Source organism: Puma concolor, chromosome A2 (assembly GCF_028749965.1).
Source record: "Puma concolor isolate L17-30 chromosome A2, mPumCon1.1.hap2, whole genome shotgun sequence".
NCBI classification, from domain to species: Eukaryota; Metazoa; Chordata; class Mammalia; order Carnivora; family Felidae; genus Puma; species Puma concolor.
Genome location: NC_141668.1, coordinates 154,155,692 through 154,175,516, shown reverse-complemented (window position 1 = coordinate 154,175,516; position 19,825 = coordinate 154,155,692). Strand labels below are relative to the sequence as shown.

The following is a 19,825-nucleotide window of genomic DNA, read 5'->3' as shown; positions in this document are numbered from 1 at the left end:
CCCAGTCAACATGTTGCAACCTAGCAAGGAACCCTAAACCAGAGCCACTCAGTGAGTCGACTCCTGAATTGTTGACCAACAGAAGCTGTAGGAGATAAGTGTTTATTGCTTTGAGCTGCTAGGTCATTTGTTAGGCAGCAGCAACCAGTAACAGGGTGGATTTTTTGTTTTTGGGGTGTGTGTGTGTGTGTGTGTTTGGTTTTTGTGTGTTTTTGTTTTTTGTTTTTTTGTTTTGAGTGACAGCGTGTGCACATGAAAGGGCAGGGACAGAAAGAGAATCTTAACTTTGAAAAAAAATGTTTATTTTTGAGACAGAAAGAGACTGAGTGTGAGTGGGGGAGGGGCAGAGAGAGAGACGGAGACACAGAATCCACAGCAGACTCCAGGTTCTGAGCTGTTACCGCAGAGCTTGATGCGGGGCTCGAGCCCACAAACCATGAGATCATGACCTGAGCCGAAGTCAGATGCTTAACCGACTGAGCCACCCAGGCGCTGAGAGAGCATGAGAGAGAGAATCTTAAGCAGGCTCCACACTCAGCGTCAAGCCTGACACTGGGTTTGATCCCACAACCCTGGGATCATGACCTGAACTGAAATCAAGAGTCAGACTCTCAGACAACTGAGCTACCCAGGCCTCCCCAGATAAGTTTTTACTACCTGGAAGTAGGGTGCTGCCATAACAAAAATTTAAGATGTGGAAGAAGCTTTGTAATCAGGCAGTGGGAAGAAGCTAAGAAAGCTCTGAGGAGAGTTTTGGACCTTGGAGAGACTGTTAGCAAAAACCTAACTGGCTGCCGTGAGGCTGCCAGTGAAGACACACAGGAAAATGTAAAAAGTGTTATTGGACACTGGAGGAAACCGGGTCCTTGCTACATAGCTGCAGAAGGTTGAGCAACACTGTCACCCAGGGTAACGTGGAAACTAGCAAATATATCCACTGAATTGAATGATCTTGCTCAGGAGAATTCCAGGCAGAATGCTGAAGGCTGGCTGCTGCTTGCTGCTTGGACCAAAACGCAAGAGTAAGAGGGAGAGGATAAAGTGAGGGCTGTCAAATAAAAGGGAGCCAAGGATTGCTGGTTCTCAAAATTCACAGCCTTTCAAGATGGGAAATGACGTTAAAACTTAAGTCAACTCCAAGCAAGATCAATCCATGGCAGTGTCTGTAAACCATACTATAAAGGTGAAGTCAAAGGGGTGACTGCAAAATTCTTTCTTTTTTAAGTTTATTTATTTTGAGAGCAAGAGAGTGAGCGAGAGTCAGGGAGGAGCAGAGAGAATTCTAAGCAGGCTCCACGCTGTCAGTGCAGAGCCTGATATGGGGCTTGATCTCAAGAACAGTGAGATCATGACCTGAGCCAAAATCAAGAGTCGGACGCTTAACCAACTGAGCCACCTAGGCGCCCATAGCCCAATTCTTTTTTTAGACCACGGAAAGATCCAAGTGGAGTGCCTCAGAGCTGTTGAGACAAGCACTGGACCTCTAAGTTTGCCCTTGGCAGCCCAGGGTATCAGAGAATTATCTCCAAGACTTGTGAATGTGGCTCTTGTCTGATGATATAAACTCAGTAAGTTTCTTTGGAGACCCACAGAGTTTTTCAGAGACTCCTACTGACAGAAAGGCTGCCAGCTTGAACTTAAAGAGGTTGAGATATCATAACAGGAGAAGAGGACTTGGAATCCTGAACTTTTACAGGGAAGAAGCTAGCTCCAAAAGCCACTTCCCTGAAAAATTGGACCACTGTATATGGAAAGGGCAGGAGAACTCAGAAGACAGAGCCAAGAGTCCTGAAGAATCTCTCCCAGGCCTTGAATCCCAGTCAACGTACTACCAGCATGGTCTCTATTGGATCTCAAATTTTCTGTGTAGCAGTGATTCCCACCACCCTACCCCCATTTCCTCCCCCTTTATTTTTTTTGGATGAGAGGGTCTATAATGTTATCCTTACCTATAATACCCTACTCTTGTATGTTGGGGCTGGAGGAGTAGAAAGATAACTTGTATATTTAGTTCAAGGTTTTCACATCAAGATGAACTGAGTCTAAAGAGCCTCTCATTAAACCATGAGATCCTAGATTTTGAGATGATGCTGTAATGGTGAACTATTTGGGGGCACTGGGGAGATGGAGTGTATTTTGCATTTAGGCCAGAGGTGACTATTAGGGACTGCAGGTGGACTGTGTCAGCCAGCCTCTAAGATGTCCCATGTTCCCGATTTTAGGTAGGCCACTCCATACTGAATAGGGCTGGCCTTTGTAACCAATTGGATATTGTGGGAATGGTGTGTGACTTCTGAAGCTACGTCACAAAAGACACTTCCTCTCTGAGTCATCGGTTCTTAGAAAACCAGCCAATAATGTTATGAGAACCCTTAAGAAGTCCTCCAGAGAGGTCTGTGTGGTGAAGTACTGATGACCGCCAGTAGCCAGCACCGACTTGCCAGCCATATGAGTGAACCATCTCGAGTTTCGTCCTTATGCAGCCAGCTTCAACCTCCTAAGAGACCCTGAGTCAGAACTACCTAGCCAAGCTGCACCTGAATTTCTAACAGCAACTGAGACAACAAAAACTTCTGTTTTAATCCACCCAATTTTTTTGGAGAGGGCTTATTTTTAAAAAGACTTATTTCTTTAAATTTTTTTAATGTTTATTTATTTTTGAGACAGAGACAGATCATGAACGGGGGAGGGGCAGAGAGAGAGGGAGACACAGAATCCGAAGCAGGCTCCAGGCTCCAAGCTGTCAGCACAGAGCCCGACGCGGGGCTCAAACTCCCGGACCGTGAGATCATGACCTGAGCCCAAGTCGGAAGCTCAACCGACTGAGCCACCCAGGTGCCCCTGGAGAGGGTTTATTTTTTACTTATTTTGCTTATGTTTTAAAAAAAATTTTTTAACGTTTATTTTTGAGACAGAGACAGAGCATGAACGGGGAGGGGCAGAGAGAGAGGGAGACACAGAATCTGAAACAGGCTCCAGGCTCTGAGCTGTCAGCACAGAGCCCGACGCGGGGCTCGAACTCACAGACTGAGAGATCATGACCTGAGCCGAAGTCGGACGCTTAACCGACTGAGCCACCAGGCGCCCCTTTACTTATTTTGCTTATTTAAAAAAAAAAAAAAACTTCCAGTATAGTTAACATGCAGCATTATATTAGTTTCAGGTATACAATACAGTGATTGAACAATTCTATACATTACTCAGTGCTCATTGTGGCAAGTGTACTTTTTTTTTTTGTCAATGTTTGTTTATTTTGAGAGAGCAGGGGTGGAGGTGGGGGACAGAGAGTGAATCCCAAACAAGCTCCTCACTGTCAGCACAGAGCCCAACATGGGTCTCAAACCCACAAACCATGAGATCATGACCTGAGCCCAAACCAAGAGTCAGACGCTTAACTGAGCCACCCAGGTGCCCTTATAAGTGTACTCTTTAATCCCCATCATCTATTTCACCCATTCCCCCATCCACCTCCCTTCTGGTAACTGTTTCTTCTCTGTACTTAAGAGTCTGTTTCTTGGTTTGTCTCTTTTTTCTCTTGTGTTTCTTAAAGTAAACTATGAGTAAAATCATATGGTATTTGTCTTTCTCTGAATTATTTCACTAGCACTGTACTCTCTAGATCTATCGATGGTGGTGCAAATGGCAAGGTTTCATTATTTCTTATGGCCAAGTGATATTCCATTGTCTAAATATACCACATACTCTTTATCCATTCATCTACCAATGGACACTTGAGCTGCTTCTATATCTTGGCTATTGTAAATAATGCTGCAAAAAACCTAGGAGTGATACATGTTTTTGAATTAGTGTTTTTGTTTTATTTATGTAAATACCCAGTAGGAGAATTACTAGATCATATGATAGTTCTTTTTTCAATTTTCTGAGTAGCCGCCATACTGTTTTCCACAGTGGCTGCACCAGTTTGCATTCCCACCAGCAGTGCACGAGCGTTTCTTTTTCTCTGCATCCGCGCTGAAACTTGTTTCTTATATTTTTTATTTTAGCCATTCTGACAGGTATGAGGTGATATCTCATCCTAGTTTTGATTTTAAGCCACCCAATTTCGGGATGATTTACAAAGCAATAGATAACACTACACAGGAAGCCTTTTAGTGTTAAGAGTACAAATGGTGGTGACATTTGGAAAGGGTAGAGAGGTTAGTAAATAGAACAAGTACAGGTAGAAATAGTTATATGGGGCGCCTGCGTGGCTTAGTCGTTTGGGCGTCTGACTTCGGCTCAGGTCATGATCTCGCAGTTTGTGAGTTCAAGCCCCACGTCGGCCTCTGTGCTGGGAGCCTGGAGCCTGCTTCAGATTCATATAAAAAAAGTAGTTATATGAACACTTTGTAACAATTTTTATGTTTATTTTTGTATTCTTAGCTCTTTGATATACTTCACGATTTTTAAAGAAAATCTAGAAAGGAAACCGTTCTTATTTGCAACATACAAGATTGATGATAGATAACAATTATGAGAGTTGATATTCTTTGGATCCTACTGTGAACTGGATATTCTTTGGATTCCTACTAAGTATGTTTCGTGTGCTATGAAATGGAAACAGCCGTGTAAGAAGCCACAATGATAAGTAACTTGCCAAATGTCACACCATTAGAAAGGCAGAACTGGGGTGCCTGGGGGGCTCAGTAGGTTAGGCACCTGACTCTTGATTTCAGCTCTGGTCATGATCTCTCGGTTTGTGAATTCTAGCCCCACACCAGGCTCTGTGCTGATGGTGCAGAGCCTGCTTAGAATTCTTTCCCTCTCTCTGTTCCTCCCCTGCGTGCATGCACACACTCTCTCTGTGTCTCTCAAAAATAAACAAAAAAATTTTTTTGTTAATAAAAAAAAAAAAAAAAAAGGCAGAACTTATTTGGGCCCAGAAGTCAGATCGTTCTTTATGCCTATCATGTAGTGAGCTCTTCTGTTGTTTGAATATATTGTATTGTTCCTTTTCTGTGTTCACTACCCTCTCAAGGGGGTATTTTCTTGTTTGTTTTTCCCGAGAAGCAAGAAACGGCTCTAATTTGGAGGAGACTTCCAAATAAACGCTGGCGGAATGAAAGCACCGTGGGTGTGAGGAGTTCCTGGCACATACAGTGTTCCTTTCCCTCTAGGGCACTATGATCTGGTCAAGCCCCGTCCAGCAGCCTAGTATCACGCATCTGGCGACCCTCCCTCAGATGCATCTCGCATTCACTGTGGATTTGGAGGGAACCGTCAAAGTGTGGAATTGTCAGGATCAGGATGCCCTGGCCACTTTCCCCGTGTCTCAGGCCTGCTTTTCCTTGGAAGTCTGTCTCACAAAGGATGGCCCATTCCTGATGGTAAGTGAGCCCTGCATCTGGAGGGCACCCACAAAACAAAATGCCTGCTGCCTTGGCCACTGTTGTGGCCCCATTACTGTCACATCACAGTCTGTCTTCTTGGAGTCATCCCTACCATGTACCCTGAGGGTCAAAACACACCAGCGAATGCTGGTCACACAAACCTTGCTACCATCTTGGCCCTTGATCTCCCACAAGTACATTTCCCTAGTCATTCTTCCAAAAAAAGGAAAAAAAAATCCTGAATTACTTTATATCCATGTCTCTTCTTTCAAGTGTCGATTGTACAGTACATGACCTTGGACAGGGACTATGGAGGGAGAGCTGTGGGTTTGGGGAGATATTGAGAAAAAAGAATAAGGTTGATGTACCAATGAATAATTATCCTCGAGAAGAATGCTTTGGGACTTAGAAAGTTTTATTCCTTGGGATCATTCTCACAACATCAAGAGGTTTTAATCTCCATTATATGATTAAAGAAACAGTAATACATATTTTTAAATTTTTTTTAAAGTTTATTTTGAAAGAGACAGAGTATGAATGGGAGAGGGGCAGGCAGAGAGGGAGAGAGAGAATCCCAAGCAGGCTCTGTGCTGTCAGCACAGAGTCCAATGTGGGGCTCGAGCTCATGAAACCGTAAGATCATGACTTGAGCTGAAACCAAGAGTTGGTCACTTAACCAACTGAGCCACCCTGGCACCCAAAACAGTAGAATATTTTGCAGCTGATAGTGATGCCTTCTGTGTGCTTTATAATCTCCCATCTCCTTCTGTTGATGTGGTGGTGGTGCTTTGGTTTCAGGTCGGCAATTCTGAAGGTGACATCTACACACTGACAGTGCCTGAGCTCAGGGGTGTTTCTAAAGTCCACGCATTTAAATACACTGTTGACCTTCTGCACTGCTCTCCTGACAAGAAATGGGTCTTTGCATCTGGGACACATCAGAACATCTTGCCCAGGGTGAGTGTTGCTCTGTGGGTTAATCTCAGGAGGACAGGGTCAAGCATTGGGAAAGTGGAGTTTAGGAAGTGTGGGAGAACCTGCAGCGCTCAGCAAGGACCAGACATAGGGCTCCCCCCTCTCAAAGGCCATATCACATTTAGAATCCATTTCGATAGTCAGGAGGCAGTGTTCTTGGAAGTGATGATGTCTAGGTGCAAAAACAAATGTTAATTCATGAAACTTTGCATTGAGAAGCCATGAAAATTTGCATCAAGAAGCCTGAATCGCCCAAAGAGCTAGAGGAAAGTGAGGGACAGCTCAAGAGAGGAGGATCTCTGGTAGCCTTGTTCACTTTAGCTTTCCTTACTCTTATCCACCTTGGCTAGAAAGTACCAAGCAGTCCAGAAGTAAATAAAAATGGATCCACCTCTGAATGGCACTCTGAGAAAGTCTGTGGCCTTTGAGCCAAGCCATTTTTACCATGGCACAGGTGGACCGGGCACCAAAGAGCAAGGAGCTGAGAGGACGCAGCCAAAGCAGAACAGCCCTTGACCCCTTCTCCAAGGAGGGGAGATCTGTCGAGCCAGTGGCAACTTGATCTGGACTCCAGTGTGGCCAGACGATTTTGTACCTCTGTGGCATGCCTGAAGCGTGGCTGCAGGGGCTTTGCTCTCTGTGACCACGACAGGCAGGATAGGAAGACAGGTTCTTGGATGTCAAGTGACAAGCAGTGACTACTCTGTGCTTCCTAGGATTCAGATTAAAGTTTGGCCACAAAACGAGGATTTTTTTTTTTTTTTTTTTTTAAGTAGGCTCCATGCCCAACGTGGGGCTTGCATGTATGACCCTGAGATCAAGAGTCAAATGTGCCACCGACTGAGCCAGCCAGGTGTCCCACAAAGTAAGGATTTTTAAGGAGGCTTTTCTGGAGTCCCTCCTGCACTGAGGTGCTGCTACTTCCCCCTTCACCTATTTGTGCAACAATCTCTCCATAGGTCTTTTTCACAGAGTGCTTACTGAAACCATCGGAAGGCAAAAGCCCTCTGTCACTCTCTATCCCGTTTTCGTCATGCTGCAGAGCCTGCTGGGCCCCAAGGAGGACAAGCAGGATAACATTGATGTACCGAAGAGGCTCTTCCAAAAAGACAGGATTTACCACCTTTGACCTAATGACCGAGAGGACTGGGGGCAGAACAGTCATCCAAGGTAGGCGGTGCCACACCGGAAACACGGCTTCTCCTCCCCTTCACTCATGCATTCTTTTGAAGCCATAAATGTATGTAAACGGTCTGTGTGAAGCAGGCAGGGGATCTCTTCAGCTGCAGGCTAACCCTTGCAGGTTAGTGTCTCTGATGCCCACGCTCTGACCTCTACACTCCACCCTGCTCTTGGGCAGATATGATTTTATTTGTTTATTTAGAGTGTGTGCATGAGTGGAGAGATTCTTTATATTTTTTATTTGTCATTAAAAATTTTTTTAATATTTATTATTTTTTTTAATTTTAAAAAAAAAATTTTTTTTTTCAACGTTTATTTATTTTTGGGGCAGAGAGAGACAGAGCATGAACGGGCAAGGGGCAGAGAGAGAGGGAAACACAGAATTGGAAACAGGCTCCAGGCTCTGAGCCATCAGCCCAGAGCCCGACGCGGGGCTCGAACTCACGGACCGCGAGATCGTGACCTGGCTGAAGTCGGATGCTTAACCGACTGCGCCACCCAGGCGCCCCGATATTTATTTATTTTTGAGAGAGAGACAGAACATGAGCCAGGGAGGGGCAGAGAGAGAGAGAGAGAGAGAGAGAGAGAGAGAGAGACACACACACACACACACACACACACACACACACACACACACACAATCTGAAACAGGCTCTAGGCTCTGAGCTATCAGCACAGAGCCCGATATGGGACTCGAACTCACAAACAGCAAGATCATGACCTGAGGTGAAGTCAGATGCTTAACCGGCTGAGCCACCCAGGGCCCTGAGAGAAAGAGGGAGGGAGTGAGGGAGGGAGAGAGAAAATCTTAAGTAGGCTCCATGTCTGGCCCTGCATGGAGCCTGACCTAGGAGTTGATCTCATAACTGTGAGATCATGACCTGAGCCAAAATCAAGAGTTGATGCTCAACTGATTGAGCTGCCCAGACACACCCTGGGCAGATGTGGTTAGATTCCCATGATGCTTTCAGGCCTGGATTCCAACGCCCCCTCAATGCCTGAGCTGTCACTGTCCACCACGCTCCGTTCCCACGTCCTAGCACCTGTTACCATGGTCAGTGACCTGTATCTGCCACTGGCCTGTCCTTCATTTTCCTCACCAGGCTGAGGTCCCATGAAAGTAACGAGTATGCTTTTTCATTCCGTGTAAAGATATCATTCTGACTAAATGACCCCAAGTTTGCGTGTGTTTGTTCCACATGAAAACAGCCCATCAGGTCGCGACTTTCCTGTTGCCAGTTCATATGGAGAGTCCAATTTGGATGGGAGCCAGTGATGGAAATATGATCGTCTTTGAGAGTGGGCCATACTTGTTCCTCTTCACCATCAGTGGGCACCAGCTGCAACGATTTGAGGATCACCAGAGGACCATCGGCAATTTGTGGGCGGTCCGTATGCACCTTCTCCCCCGACCCCGCTCACTGCTCTGCCTGTGACTCTGGGCCACTCATCCCGCGTCTCCTTTGAAGGATTCTCTGCATGTCCTCACCACATCTATGGATGACTCCCTGCATGTGTACATGTGGGAAGAGGAAGGCCGTTATCCATACCTCAAGAGCTGCTGTCACCTGGAACACATAGGGAGTGACCTGACGCCCAGCTGGTAAGCCCTGCTTTGTGACTTAAACTTCCCTTCAAGATTTTAAATTTCTACATAAAAAAATAAAGGGATAGTAGGTGAGGGTTTAGTTTTGTTTTTTAAGTTCAAGGACACCTATGAATAAACTTATGTCCAAAAAGAGAATTGTTAGTTCTTGGAGTATGTTCACAGCTCTTGGAGTAGATTCCAAAAGGCTTTCCAAAATGGCTCCCATTTATTTGCCCACAGCAGGATATGGAAGATTTATATCTTCAGTGTCCTGTCTTTACTTGCAAGGTTTATACATTTTTTGAGTTCGTCCGTCATTTGGGTCACTTCCTTAGCAAGCTGATTTAAAAAAAAAATTTTAATGTTTATTCATCTTTGGGAGAGACAGAGTGTGAGTGGGGGTGGGGCAGAGAGAGGGAGACACAGAATCCCAAGCAGGCTCCAGGCTCCAAGCTGTCAGCACAGAACCTGATGCGGGGCTCGAACCCAGGAACCGTGAAATCATTACCTGAATCAAGTCAGACGCTTAACTGACTGAGCCACCTACGTGCCCCTTTAATTTTTTTTTTAACGTTTATTTATATTTGAGAGAGCGAGCAAGCAAGCAAGCATGAACCAGGGGAAGAGCAGAGAGAGAGGGAGACACAGAATCTGAAGCAGGCTCCAGGCTCTGAGCTGTCAGCATAGAGCCTGGCGTGGGGCTCAAACCCACGAACTGTGAGCTCATGACCTGAGCCAAAGTCGGACACTTAACCAACTGAGCCACCCAGGTGCCCCCATTTTGGTTTTCTTTTAAGTTGCTAGCCTTCATCTAAATTATTTTTTTGAGATTTTACATGCTGTACATAAGGCTCTTGTCTTTTATAAACATTGTTGCTTGTCCTTCTAATGTTTATTTTTGGCAATATCTAACAAAATATAATACATATCCTAATAGGATATAGGACCAGGGCCTATATCCTAGGGCCAAGGCCACTAATAGGAATTTACTTTGACAGTACACCTCCAATGATTAAAAATACATTGGTTGGGGCATCTGGGTGGCTCAGTCAGCTGAGTGTTCGACTCTTGCTTTCGGCTCAGGTCACAATCTCGGGGCTTTCTGGGTTCAAGCCCTGAGTCGGACTCTGTGCTGACAGTGCAGAGCCTGCTTGGGATTCTCTCTCTCTCTCTCTCTCTCTCTCTCTCTCTCTCTCTCTCTGCACCTTCCCCACTCGTGCTGTTTGTCTCTCTCAAAATAAATGAAGTTTTATTTATTTAATAAAAATGAATGAATAAATACATTGGTTGTTTATTACAATATGAGTTGTGATTGCTTAATGCTGGAAACCATCTAACTGCCTAAACATAAGATGTTGTTTAAATTACTTTGGCATGTCCACATAATGGAGTATTGTGCAGCTGTAATTTAAATCTCTATGTTCAGATATTTCCAGTGTTTTTGAGGCACAAAAAAATTTAAGCGTATATAATATGTAATTATGCTTAGCAGATTAAAAAAAATTTTTTTAACATTTATTTTTGAGAGCGAGAACAAGCTAGGGGAGGGGCAGAGAGAGACAGATTCTGAAACAGGCTCCAGACTCTGAGCCACCAGCACAGAGCCTGATGTGGGACTCGAACCCATGAACCGTAAGATCATGACCTGAGCCGAAGTCAGATGCTTAAGCGACTGAGCCACCCAGGTGCCCCTATGCTTAGCAGGTTTTATTTTTTGCTCTTTATCATATCTAATAAACCTTAGCCTACTAAGTCATAAATGCTTTTCTCCTTCCAATAATGTTTTGTGGCTTAGATTTATTTTAATCAATGATTGTCTATATTTTCAATTTTTTTATCCTTTCAATAATTTTATTTTTTTTTTTTTTTCCAACGTTTATTTATTTTTGCGACAGAGAGAGACAGAGCATGAACGGGGGAGGGGCAGAGAGAGAGGGAGACACAGAATCGGAAACAGGCTCCAGGCTCTGAGCCATCAGCCCAGAGCCTGACGCGGGGCTCGAACTCCCGGACCGGGAGATCGTGACCTGGCTGAAGTCGGACGCTTAACCGACTGCGCCACCCAGGCGCCCCCCTTTCAATAATTTTAAATAGATCCCCTTCATATCCAATGATGTCCCATACCATGCAGCATTATGTCTTTTATCCGTCTGATTTTTTTTAACAATACAAAGAAATAGAATCCAGTTGTCCAACACAGTTTTAGTTTTGACGATAGTCTTTTAATCAGAAGCACAAACCAGGGTATGTCCATCATCCCCAAGGTTTTCCCATGCTCCATTGCAGTGTGTCCCTCCTTCCATCCCCAGCACCAGGCAGCCACTGATCTGTTTTCTGTCCCTATTAATTACTTTCAATTTTCTAAATTTTTATGTATATGGGATTATATGGTATATATTCCTTTGTGTCTAGCTTTTAAAAAAAAAAAAGTTTATTTATTTTGAGAGAGAGAGAGCTCACATGAATGCGTGAGAGAATGGGGGAGTGTCAGAGAGAGAGGAAGAGAGAGAACACCAAGCAGCCTCCTTGCCGTAAGCACAGAGCCCGATGCGGGGCTCAATCTGCCGAATCATGAGATCATGACCTGAGCCAAAATCAAGAGTCAGACATTTAACCAACTGAGCCACCCAGGAGCCCTGTGTCTCACTTCTTTCAGTGAGCATTGTGGTTTTGAGATTCACCCTTGCTGACTGTATCAGTAATTCACGCCCCTGTACTGCTGAGTTCCTTTTACTATTGTCCCATTGTGTAGATGGACCACAGTTTATCACCTCACTAGTTGAGGGTCACTGATGTTGTTTCTAGCTTAGATAAATATGAAAACATGTTTATCCGAAGAGTGGAAGTGTCAGGTCATATGGAATGCTTCACTTTATAAGAAATTGCAAATGCTTTCCTAGGGGGCTATACATTTTTGCATTCCCACTTGGTATTGTTCCATTTTTGTTTTTTCTTACATTCTAATGGGCATGTAGTGATCTTTCATTACAGTTTTGTTGTCTATTTCCTTAATGATGATGAGCAGCTTTTCATTGGCTTATTTGCCATCCAGATAGCTTCTTTGGTGAAGCATTTGTTCAAACCTTTTGTACATTTTTTTAGTTGGGTTGTTTTAGTTGGGTTGTTATTGAGTTTTGATAGTTTATATATTTGTAACATAAGTTTTTTTTTAAATGTTTATTTTCAACGTTTATTTATTTTTGAGACCCAGAGAGAGACAGAGCATGAGTGGGGGTGGGCAGAGAGAGAGAGGGAGACACAAAATCTGAAGCAGCCTCCAGGCTCCAAGCGGTCAGCACAGAGCCCAATGCAGGCTCAAACTCACGAATGGTGAGATCATGACCTGAGCTGAAGTCAGATGCTTAACCAACTGAGCCACCCAGGTGCCCCTGGAATGTAAGTTTTTTTTATTTTTTTTATTTTTTTTTTTATCAGATAAGGCTTTGCAAATATCTTCTTCCACTTTGTGGTTAGTCTTTCTACTCTAACACTGTCTTTCAAAGAGCAAGTATTCTTAGTTTTGATGAAGTCCAATTTTTCTTCTAAAAAGATGAGGTTCGAGATGTTGTATCTAAGAAATCTTTGCCCAACCCAGGGTCCCAAAGATTTTCCCCTATGTTTTTGTCAAAATTGTATAGTTTTAGGTTTCACGTTTAGATCTGTTACCCATTTTGGGTTTGTTTTTTTGAGAGAGAGAGCACACAAGCTGGGGAGGGGCAGAGGGAGAGGGGAGAATCTTAAGCAGGCTCCATGCCTAGTGCAGAGCCAATGCAAGGCTTGATCTCATGACTGTGAGAGCATGACCTGAGCCGAAATCAAGAGTCAGATGCTTAACTGACTGAGCTACCCCGGTGCCCCAGTCTGTTATCTATTTTGAATTAAATTTTATATAGGGCAAGATATAGATCAAAGTTTCTTTCTCTTTCTTTCTTTCTTTCTTTCTTTTCTTTTCTTTTCTTTTCTTTTCTTTTCTTTTCTTTTTTCTTTTCTTTTCTTTTTCTTCCTTTCTTTTGCATACAGGTATTTAATTATTCAGCTCCATTTGTGGGTGAAAAAAACATTCTTCATTCCTTTACATATTTGTCAAAAATTGACTATACGTATATATACACTTACATATATATACACAATATATATAAACTATATATCTATATAACTATATATATATAGATTTATATATATATATAGTTATATATTATATATATAGATTTCAAGACTCTTTTGTTCCAAGGATCTTTGTGTCTATCCTTTCTCTAATAGCACACTACTTTGAAAGTGTAACTTTATAGAAATTTAAAAATCTGATGGGAGTCCTCCAGTTTGTTCTTTTGCAAAATTTCTGTGACTATTCTGGTTCCTTTGCTTTTTCACATATATTTTAGAATAAGTTTGTAAATGTCTATAAAAATTCTGGGGGGGAGCACCCTGCTGGCTCAGTTGGTGGAGCATGTGACTCTCAATATTGGGGTGGTGACTTTGAGTCCCATGTGGGTCTTAGAGATTACTTAAGGAAATTAAAAAAAAAAAAAAAATTAAGGGCTCCTGGCTAGCTCAGTCAGAAGAGCATGTGACTCTTGATCTCCTGGTTGTGAGTTCAAGCCCCACAATGGGTGTAGAGATTACATACAAACATACATACATAAACTTTAAAAGAAATAGAACACACACACACAATTCTGCTGGAATTTATACTGGAATTCTATTGGATCTATAGATAAGTTTGGGGACCTTTACAATTGAGTCTTCTAATCCATGAACCTTACGTCTCTTATTAAGTCTTCCTTATTTTATCAGTGTTTTTGTAGTTTTCAAGATACAGATTTTGCAAATATTTTGTAAGATTCTACCTAAGTATTTAGTGGTTTGGGTGCTACCATAAACAAACAGTAATGTCTTCAATTTTCTATTTTTTATTAATAGGATGTAGAAATATGATTGACTTTTTTTGATGTTTTATTTTTTGAGAGAGAGCACAAGCAGGGGGAGGGGCGGAGAGGGACAGAGGATCTGAAGTGGGCTTTGTGCTGACAGGCTGACAGCAGCGAGCCTGATGTGGGGCTTGAACTCATGAATTGCAAGATCATGGCCTGAGCCAAAGTCAGACACTCAACCAATCAAGCCACCCAGTCGCCCCATGATTGACTTTTGAAATACTAACTTGGTATCCTGCAATCTTGCTAAACTGTTATTCAAATAGCTTTTTTTTTTTAAATAGCTTTTATTAATTTATAGATATTTTGTGATTTTTCTATGTATACAGTCATGTCATCTGTCAACAGCTTCTCCCCTCCCCCCCCACTTTCCATCTGTACATCTTTTATTCCTTGTTCTTGACTTTTGCATTGGATATAACCTTCAATAACAAGGAGCACCTGACTGCCTCAGTTGTAGAGCATGCAACTCTTGATCTCAGGGTCATGAGTTCAAGCCCCACATTGGGCGTAGAGCTTAAAAACATAAAAACCTTCAGTAACAACATTGGAGTGGAGAGCAGGTATCCTTGACTTTTATAGAAAGTGTTGAGTCTTTCACCATTATGATATTCATTGTATGTTTTTGTAATTGCCTTTTATATGGTTCAGGAAGTTCCCTTCTAGTCCTGATTTGCTGAGGGTTTTTATCAATAGATGTTAAATTTTGCCAAATGCTTTTCTTGTATCAGTTACTATAAGAACATTATTTCTCCTTTTTATTTATTTTTTATTTTTTAATGTTTTATTTTTAAAAATTTTTAATGTTTAGAGAGAGAAAGAGTGGGAGCATGAGTGGGGGAAGGGCAGAGAGAGAGAGGGGGACAGAGGATCCAAAGCAAGTCTGTGCTGACAGCAGAGAGCTGGATGTGGGGCTCAAACTCCTGAACCATGAGATCATGACCTGAGTGAAGTCAGATGCTTGACTGAGCCACACAGGTGCCCCCAAATTTTAAGTAATCTCCGTGCCCAACGTGAAGCTCAAACTCATGACCCCAAGATCAATAGTAGCATGCTCCACTGACTGAGCCAGCCGGGTGCCACTGATTTTTCCTTTTTAGGTTGTTAATAAGTCAAATTACATCGATTGGCTCTGAATACTGAACCAGCCTTGCATTCTTGGAATAAACCCCACTTGGTCATATTGTATATATTTTTATATATTGCTAGATTTAATTTATTAATATTTTGTTAATGATTTTTGCTTCTGTATTCACAAGGGATATTGATTGGTAGTCTTATGTACTGTCTTTGTCTCATTTTGGCGTTAATAGTGGTGGTTCCATAAAATTAGTGGCAAGTGTTTCCTGACCTTCTATCTTCTGGAAAGATTTTGTAGAATTGGTGTTATTTCTTCTTTAAAAGTTTAATAGGGGACATTTGGGTGGCTCAGTCAGTTAAGCACCCAACTCTTGATCTCAGGGTTGTGAGTTCAAGCCCTGCAGTGGGCTCTGGGCATGAAGCCTATTTCAAAAAAATAAAAATAAACAACAAATAAAATTTAATGGTCTCCAGTGGAACCATCTGGGCCCGGAGATTACTTTTTTGGAAGGTTATAACTATGAATTCTTTAATGGTTATAGCACCATTCAGATTGTCTCTTTTCTGCTGCATGAGCTTTGGTAGTTTGTAGTTTTCCAGGAATTAGTCATTTCATCTAACTTGTCAAATTTATGTGCATGGATTTGTTCCTTTCAGTCTTTTACGTATCTGCAGAATCATGGTGATATCAACCCCTTTACTCCTGATATTGGGGATTTGTCTTTTTTTTTTTTCTTAGTCTTAATAGAGGTTTATCAATTTCTATTACCTTTTCAAAGAAACAGCTTTTGTCTTTTTTTTTTCCCCTGTTCTCAGTTTCATCTCTGCTTTTTTATTCCCTTCTTGCTTTGGTTTGTTATCCAATTTTTGAGGTAGGAATTTAGATTATTGCTTTGAGACCTCTCTTTTTAAATATAAGCATTTGATGTTCTAAATTTCTCACTAAGCACTGCTTTGGCTTCAACTTACAGATTTTCATTTTCACTCCGTTCCATATACTTTTTTTTAAATACTTTTTTTGTTTATTTTGAGAGTGGGGGGACACAGCGAGCATGAGCTGGCAGGGGAGGGGCAGAGAGAGAGGGAAAGACAGAACCCCAAGTAGGCTCCATGCTGTCAGCACAGAGCCTGATGCAGGGCTTGATCTCCCAAACTATGGGATCATGACCTGAGCCGAAGCCAAGAGTGGGAAACTTAACTGAGCCATCCAGGTGCCTCTGTTCCATATACTTTTTAATTTCCCTTTTCCCCTTTGACCCATGGACTACTTATTTTCAAGTTTTATTTAAATTCCACTTATTTAACATATAGTATTAGTTTCAGGAGTAGAGACCCATGGATTATTTAAAAGTGTGTTTATTTTTCAAGTATTTTGATATTTTATTGCTATCTTTGTATTGATTTCTAGTGTAAATCAGTTATAGAGAGCACACTTTGTATATTCTCAATTCTTTTACATCTGTTTAACTTAGACTCTACCCTGGGTCATAAAACAATCTTGAAGGTTCTGTGTGTGCTTGAAAAGAATGCATATCCTGCTCTTGTTGGGTAGTGTTCTATATTTGGCAACTGCAGCATTGTGGTTGATTTATCTTTTTCAGTTCCTCTATATCCTTTCTGATTTTTGATCTTAGGGTTCTATCAGTTATGAGAGAAGACCACTGAATTTCCTGACTATAAATCTGGATGTCCCTTTTTCCTTTAAATTCTGTCAGTTTGGGGGCACCTGGGTGGCTCAGCCAGTTGAGTGTTCAACTTCGGCTCAGGTCATGATCTCATGGTTTGTGAGTTGGAGCCCTGAGCTGTCAGCACAGAGCCTGGAGCCTGCTTCAGATTCTGTGTCTCCCTCTCTCTGCTGTCCCCTGCTCTTTCTCAAAAATAAACATTAAAAAAAATTTAATCCATCAGTTTTTACTTCATGTATTTTGCAGCTCTGTTATTTAGTACATACACATTTAGTAGTATTAGGTCTTCTTGGTTAGTTGGCCTTTTATTTTTGTGTAATGTCCCTGCTTGTTCTTGGCAGTTTTCTTTGCTCTGAGATCTACTTTACCTGTTATTCATTTAGCTAGTCCTGCTGTCTTTTGATTAATGTTTGTATGTTACATTGGAAGTAGAGGAATGGAAAACAATCTGCTTGTATCATTATAATTGAAGTTAGTTTCTTGTAGACAGCATCTAATTGTCATGATTTTTATCCACATTGTGCCAAGATCTTTTAATTGGTATATTTACTTTTCTTATTTCAGCATTTGGAAAATGTTGTGCTATTTCCTTCTGGCTTCTATGGTATCCAATGAGAAATCCACTGTCAAAGTGGTGCTCTTCTATAGATAAAGTGTCATTTTTCTCAGGCTGATTCAAGTTATTGTCTTTAGTTTTCAGAAATTTGATATGTTTGATATAGACTTCTTTGAATTTAACCTGTTTGGGTTTGATCAGCTTTTTCAATCTGTAGGTTTACCAAATTTGAGTTTTTTAGCTATTACTTCTCTCCGCAGTGTTTGAAGGGAAGAGGAAAGAGTCCACCTCTACTCACCTTAGCACAGGGGAGGGAGGAGATGGTCAACAGTGTCCATCTCACAGTCTCCCCTCCCCAGGGGAGGAGTAAAGGTGCCACCTTTGCTTGGGTTAGTGCAAGTCAGGGATGGTTAACAGAACTCCACCCCCAGTTTCTGGACTCCTGGAGAAGAGGGATGTAGGAGTATCACCTCCTTAATACAGGATGAGAAGAGTTGACAGGGCCATGCCCCACAATCTCCCCATCACCCCATGGGGAGGGAGGCATGGCCTCTTTTAGGTACTCGCCTGGAATAGAGCAGGTATAGTCAAAAGGAACAGAATTCTCTTTTAAAATAAAAATATTCTCTATCATTATTAAATAATATCTCTGATTTGCTAGATCTTGATAATTCTGGCAGTGCTATCTCAGGGCAGGTTGAGATTGCTACTCCTGCAAATAGTAATCATCATAACTTTGCCAGATCTGTGCAGTCATTTGAAACCAAATATAAGAGTGACTTAGGATCAATTGATTTGGGAAAAAGGTATCTTTGTCAGGTTCAAATTTAGTATCATCAACAATAGAAATAACTACTTTCCCTTTTGTCCATTAATTACGTTGTGTTTTTTTCTGTTGGCAGCTACGTCTCCAAAGCAATATGTGATAACATGAGCATAGTATGTGTGGTGTCAAAAAATCGTGAGTCCAGCATTCTGGTGATGTATTCTTTGCATACATAATATGGAAACTAATGGAATAATTAACCTTGCATCATCTCCCTCAATGTAGTAAAGAGAATTCTGTTTGCAAACTCAGAATGATTATTTGAGTGCTATTGGGAAAGAAGCAATGATTTAACTGTCTTTGGTAAATCAGACACTGTAACAGATAGAATGTAGAGCAACATATCCTTTGTCCTTGCCATCAGGGACAGTATCGAATACTAACGTAGTAAAATGGTCACACAAATCAATTCAAGGGGAGCATATGAGAGGGGAAAGTATGACTTTGGATTGAGGCTAGTTTAAAAGTGAAGGCACAACCCTCTTGATCTCAGGGCTGTGAGTTCAAGCCCCAATGTTGGGCATGCAGCCTACTTAAAATTAAAAAAAAAAAAAAAAAATTAAGGGGCGCCTACCTGGCTCAGTCAGCAGAGTGTGCAACTCATTATCTTGGGGTTGTAAGTTCAAGCCCCATGTTGGGTGTAGAGATTACTTTAAAAAATCTTTAAAAATAAGATAATTGAAAAAGTGAAGGCCATCTGTATTCACTGTTCCTTGCCTATAAGCAAGCAAAAAAAATTAAGATGCAAGCAAAAAATAAATATTAGAAAAACATAGACATTAATACTTAAAGGTAGCTAGAAGAGACTCAGAATATAAATGGTAATTAAAAAATGCTCAAAAGGACTAGGAAATAGAAAATATAGCCAAAGCTACATCACATGAAAGTTTCAATTTCTGTATCACCACAGCCATTGTAATGGAGGCAAAAAAAAAAAAAAAAAAAAACTGTCCCCTAAGTTTGTATCACTGGCTCAGGATTCAGAGTTCAGGGATGAGAGTACTAAAAAATCAAATCTAAGAGCCCCAGGTCTACTGTCCTGGCTTTGAGAGGTGGAGAGGACTGGAAGAAAGATGGCCTGAGGGAGTAGATCGTACTGTAATGGGAAGGTAATCGCAATGGGAGATTTCTCCAGTGAGCAGTATGGATTTGTTGATGTGCCCACTGTACCCTCCTGGTTAAAATAAACTTTTTTTGAATGTTTATTTTTTAGAGAGAGTGCGAGCAGGGGAGAGGCAGAGAGAGTGGGACAGAGTATGCAAAGCAGGCTCTGTGCTGACAGCAGAGAGCTGGATGTGGGGCTTGAACTCACGTTCTGTGAGATGATGACCTGAGCCAAAGTAGGATGCTTGACTGAGCCATCCAGGCCCCCTGGTCAAAGTAAACATTAAGCTGTGACCTGGAGGAGAAAGGAAAGGAAGCCCAGTGAGGGGTCTCTGGAGATGACAAGGTTGGGTGGAGAAGTTAGCAAGGAGATACACTGTAAACAGCACCTGACAGTTCTGGGATAGTTGCATGTTTGACTTAAGTCAGAATCAAAGGAAGTCTCGGGGGCTGAAGTCAGCGAGGAACACTACTAACCGAAGGGTAGAAAGTCAAAGTTTCAAGTCACACAGACATTTGCAAGATATAATCCACATAGTTGTTGTTGTTTTTTTTTTAACAAAAGAGA

At 41.9% G+C, this 19,825-nt stretch overlaps 1 protein-coding gene across 8 annotated transcripts in view; it reads left to right on the top strand.

The window, feature by feature from the left end:
* The window catches only part of FBXW12 (F-box and WD repeat domain containing 12), a 76,815-nt gene extending 58,415 nt beyond the window's left edge, over positions 1 to 18,400 (top strand). For all 8 annotated transcript variants that reach the window (XM_086698315.1, XM_086698316.1, XM_086698313.1 and 5 more), the window contains 6 exons: positions 5,118 to 5,327; positions 6,129 to 6,287; positions 7,265 to 7,475; positions 8,697 to 8,875; positions 8,957 to 9,090; positions 18,230 to 18,400. In XM_086698315.1, the coding sequence (XP_086554441.1) occupies positions 5,118 to 5,327; positions 6,129 to 6,287; positions 7,265 to 7,475; positions 8,697 to 8,875; positions 8,957 to 9,090; positions 18,230 to 18,329 (993 nt within the window). In that variant the 3' untranslated portion in view covers positions 18,330 to 18,400. The remainder of the gene's footprint in view (positions 1 to 5,117; positions 5,328 to 6,128; positions 6,288 to 7,264; positions 7,476 to 8,696; positions 8,876 to 8,956; positions 9,091 to 18,229) is intronic.
* Positions 18,401 to 19,825: the final 1,425 nt, after the last annotated feature.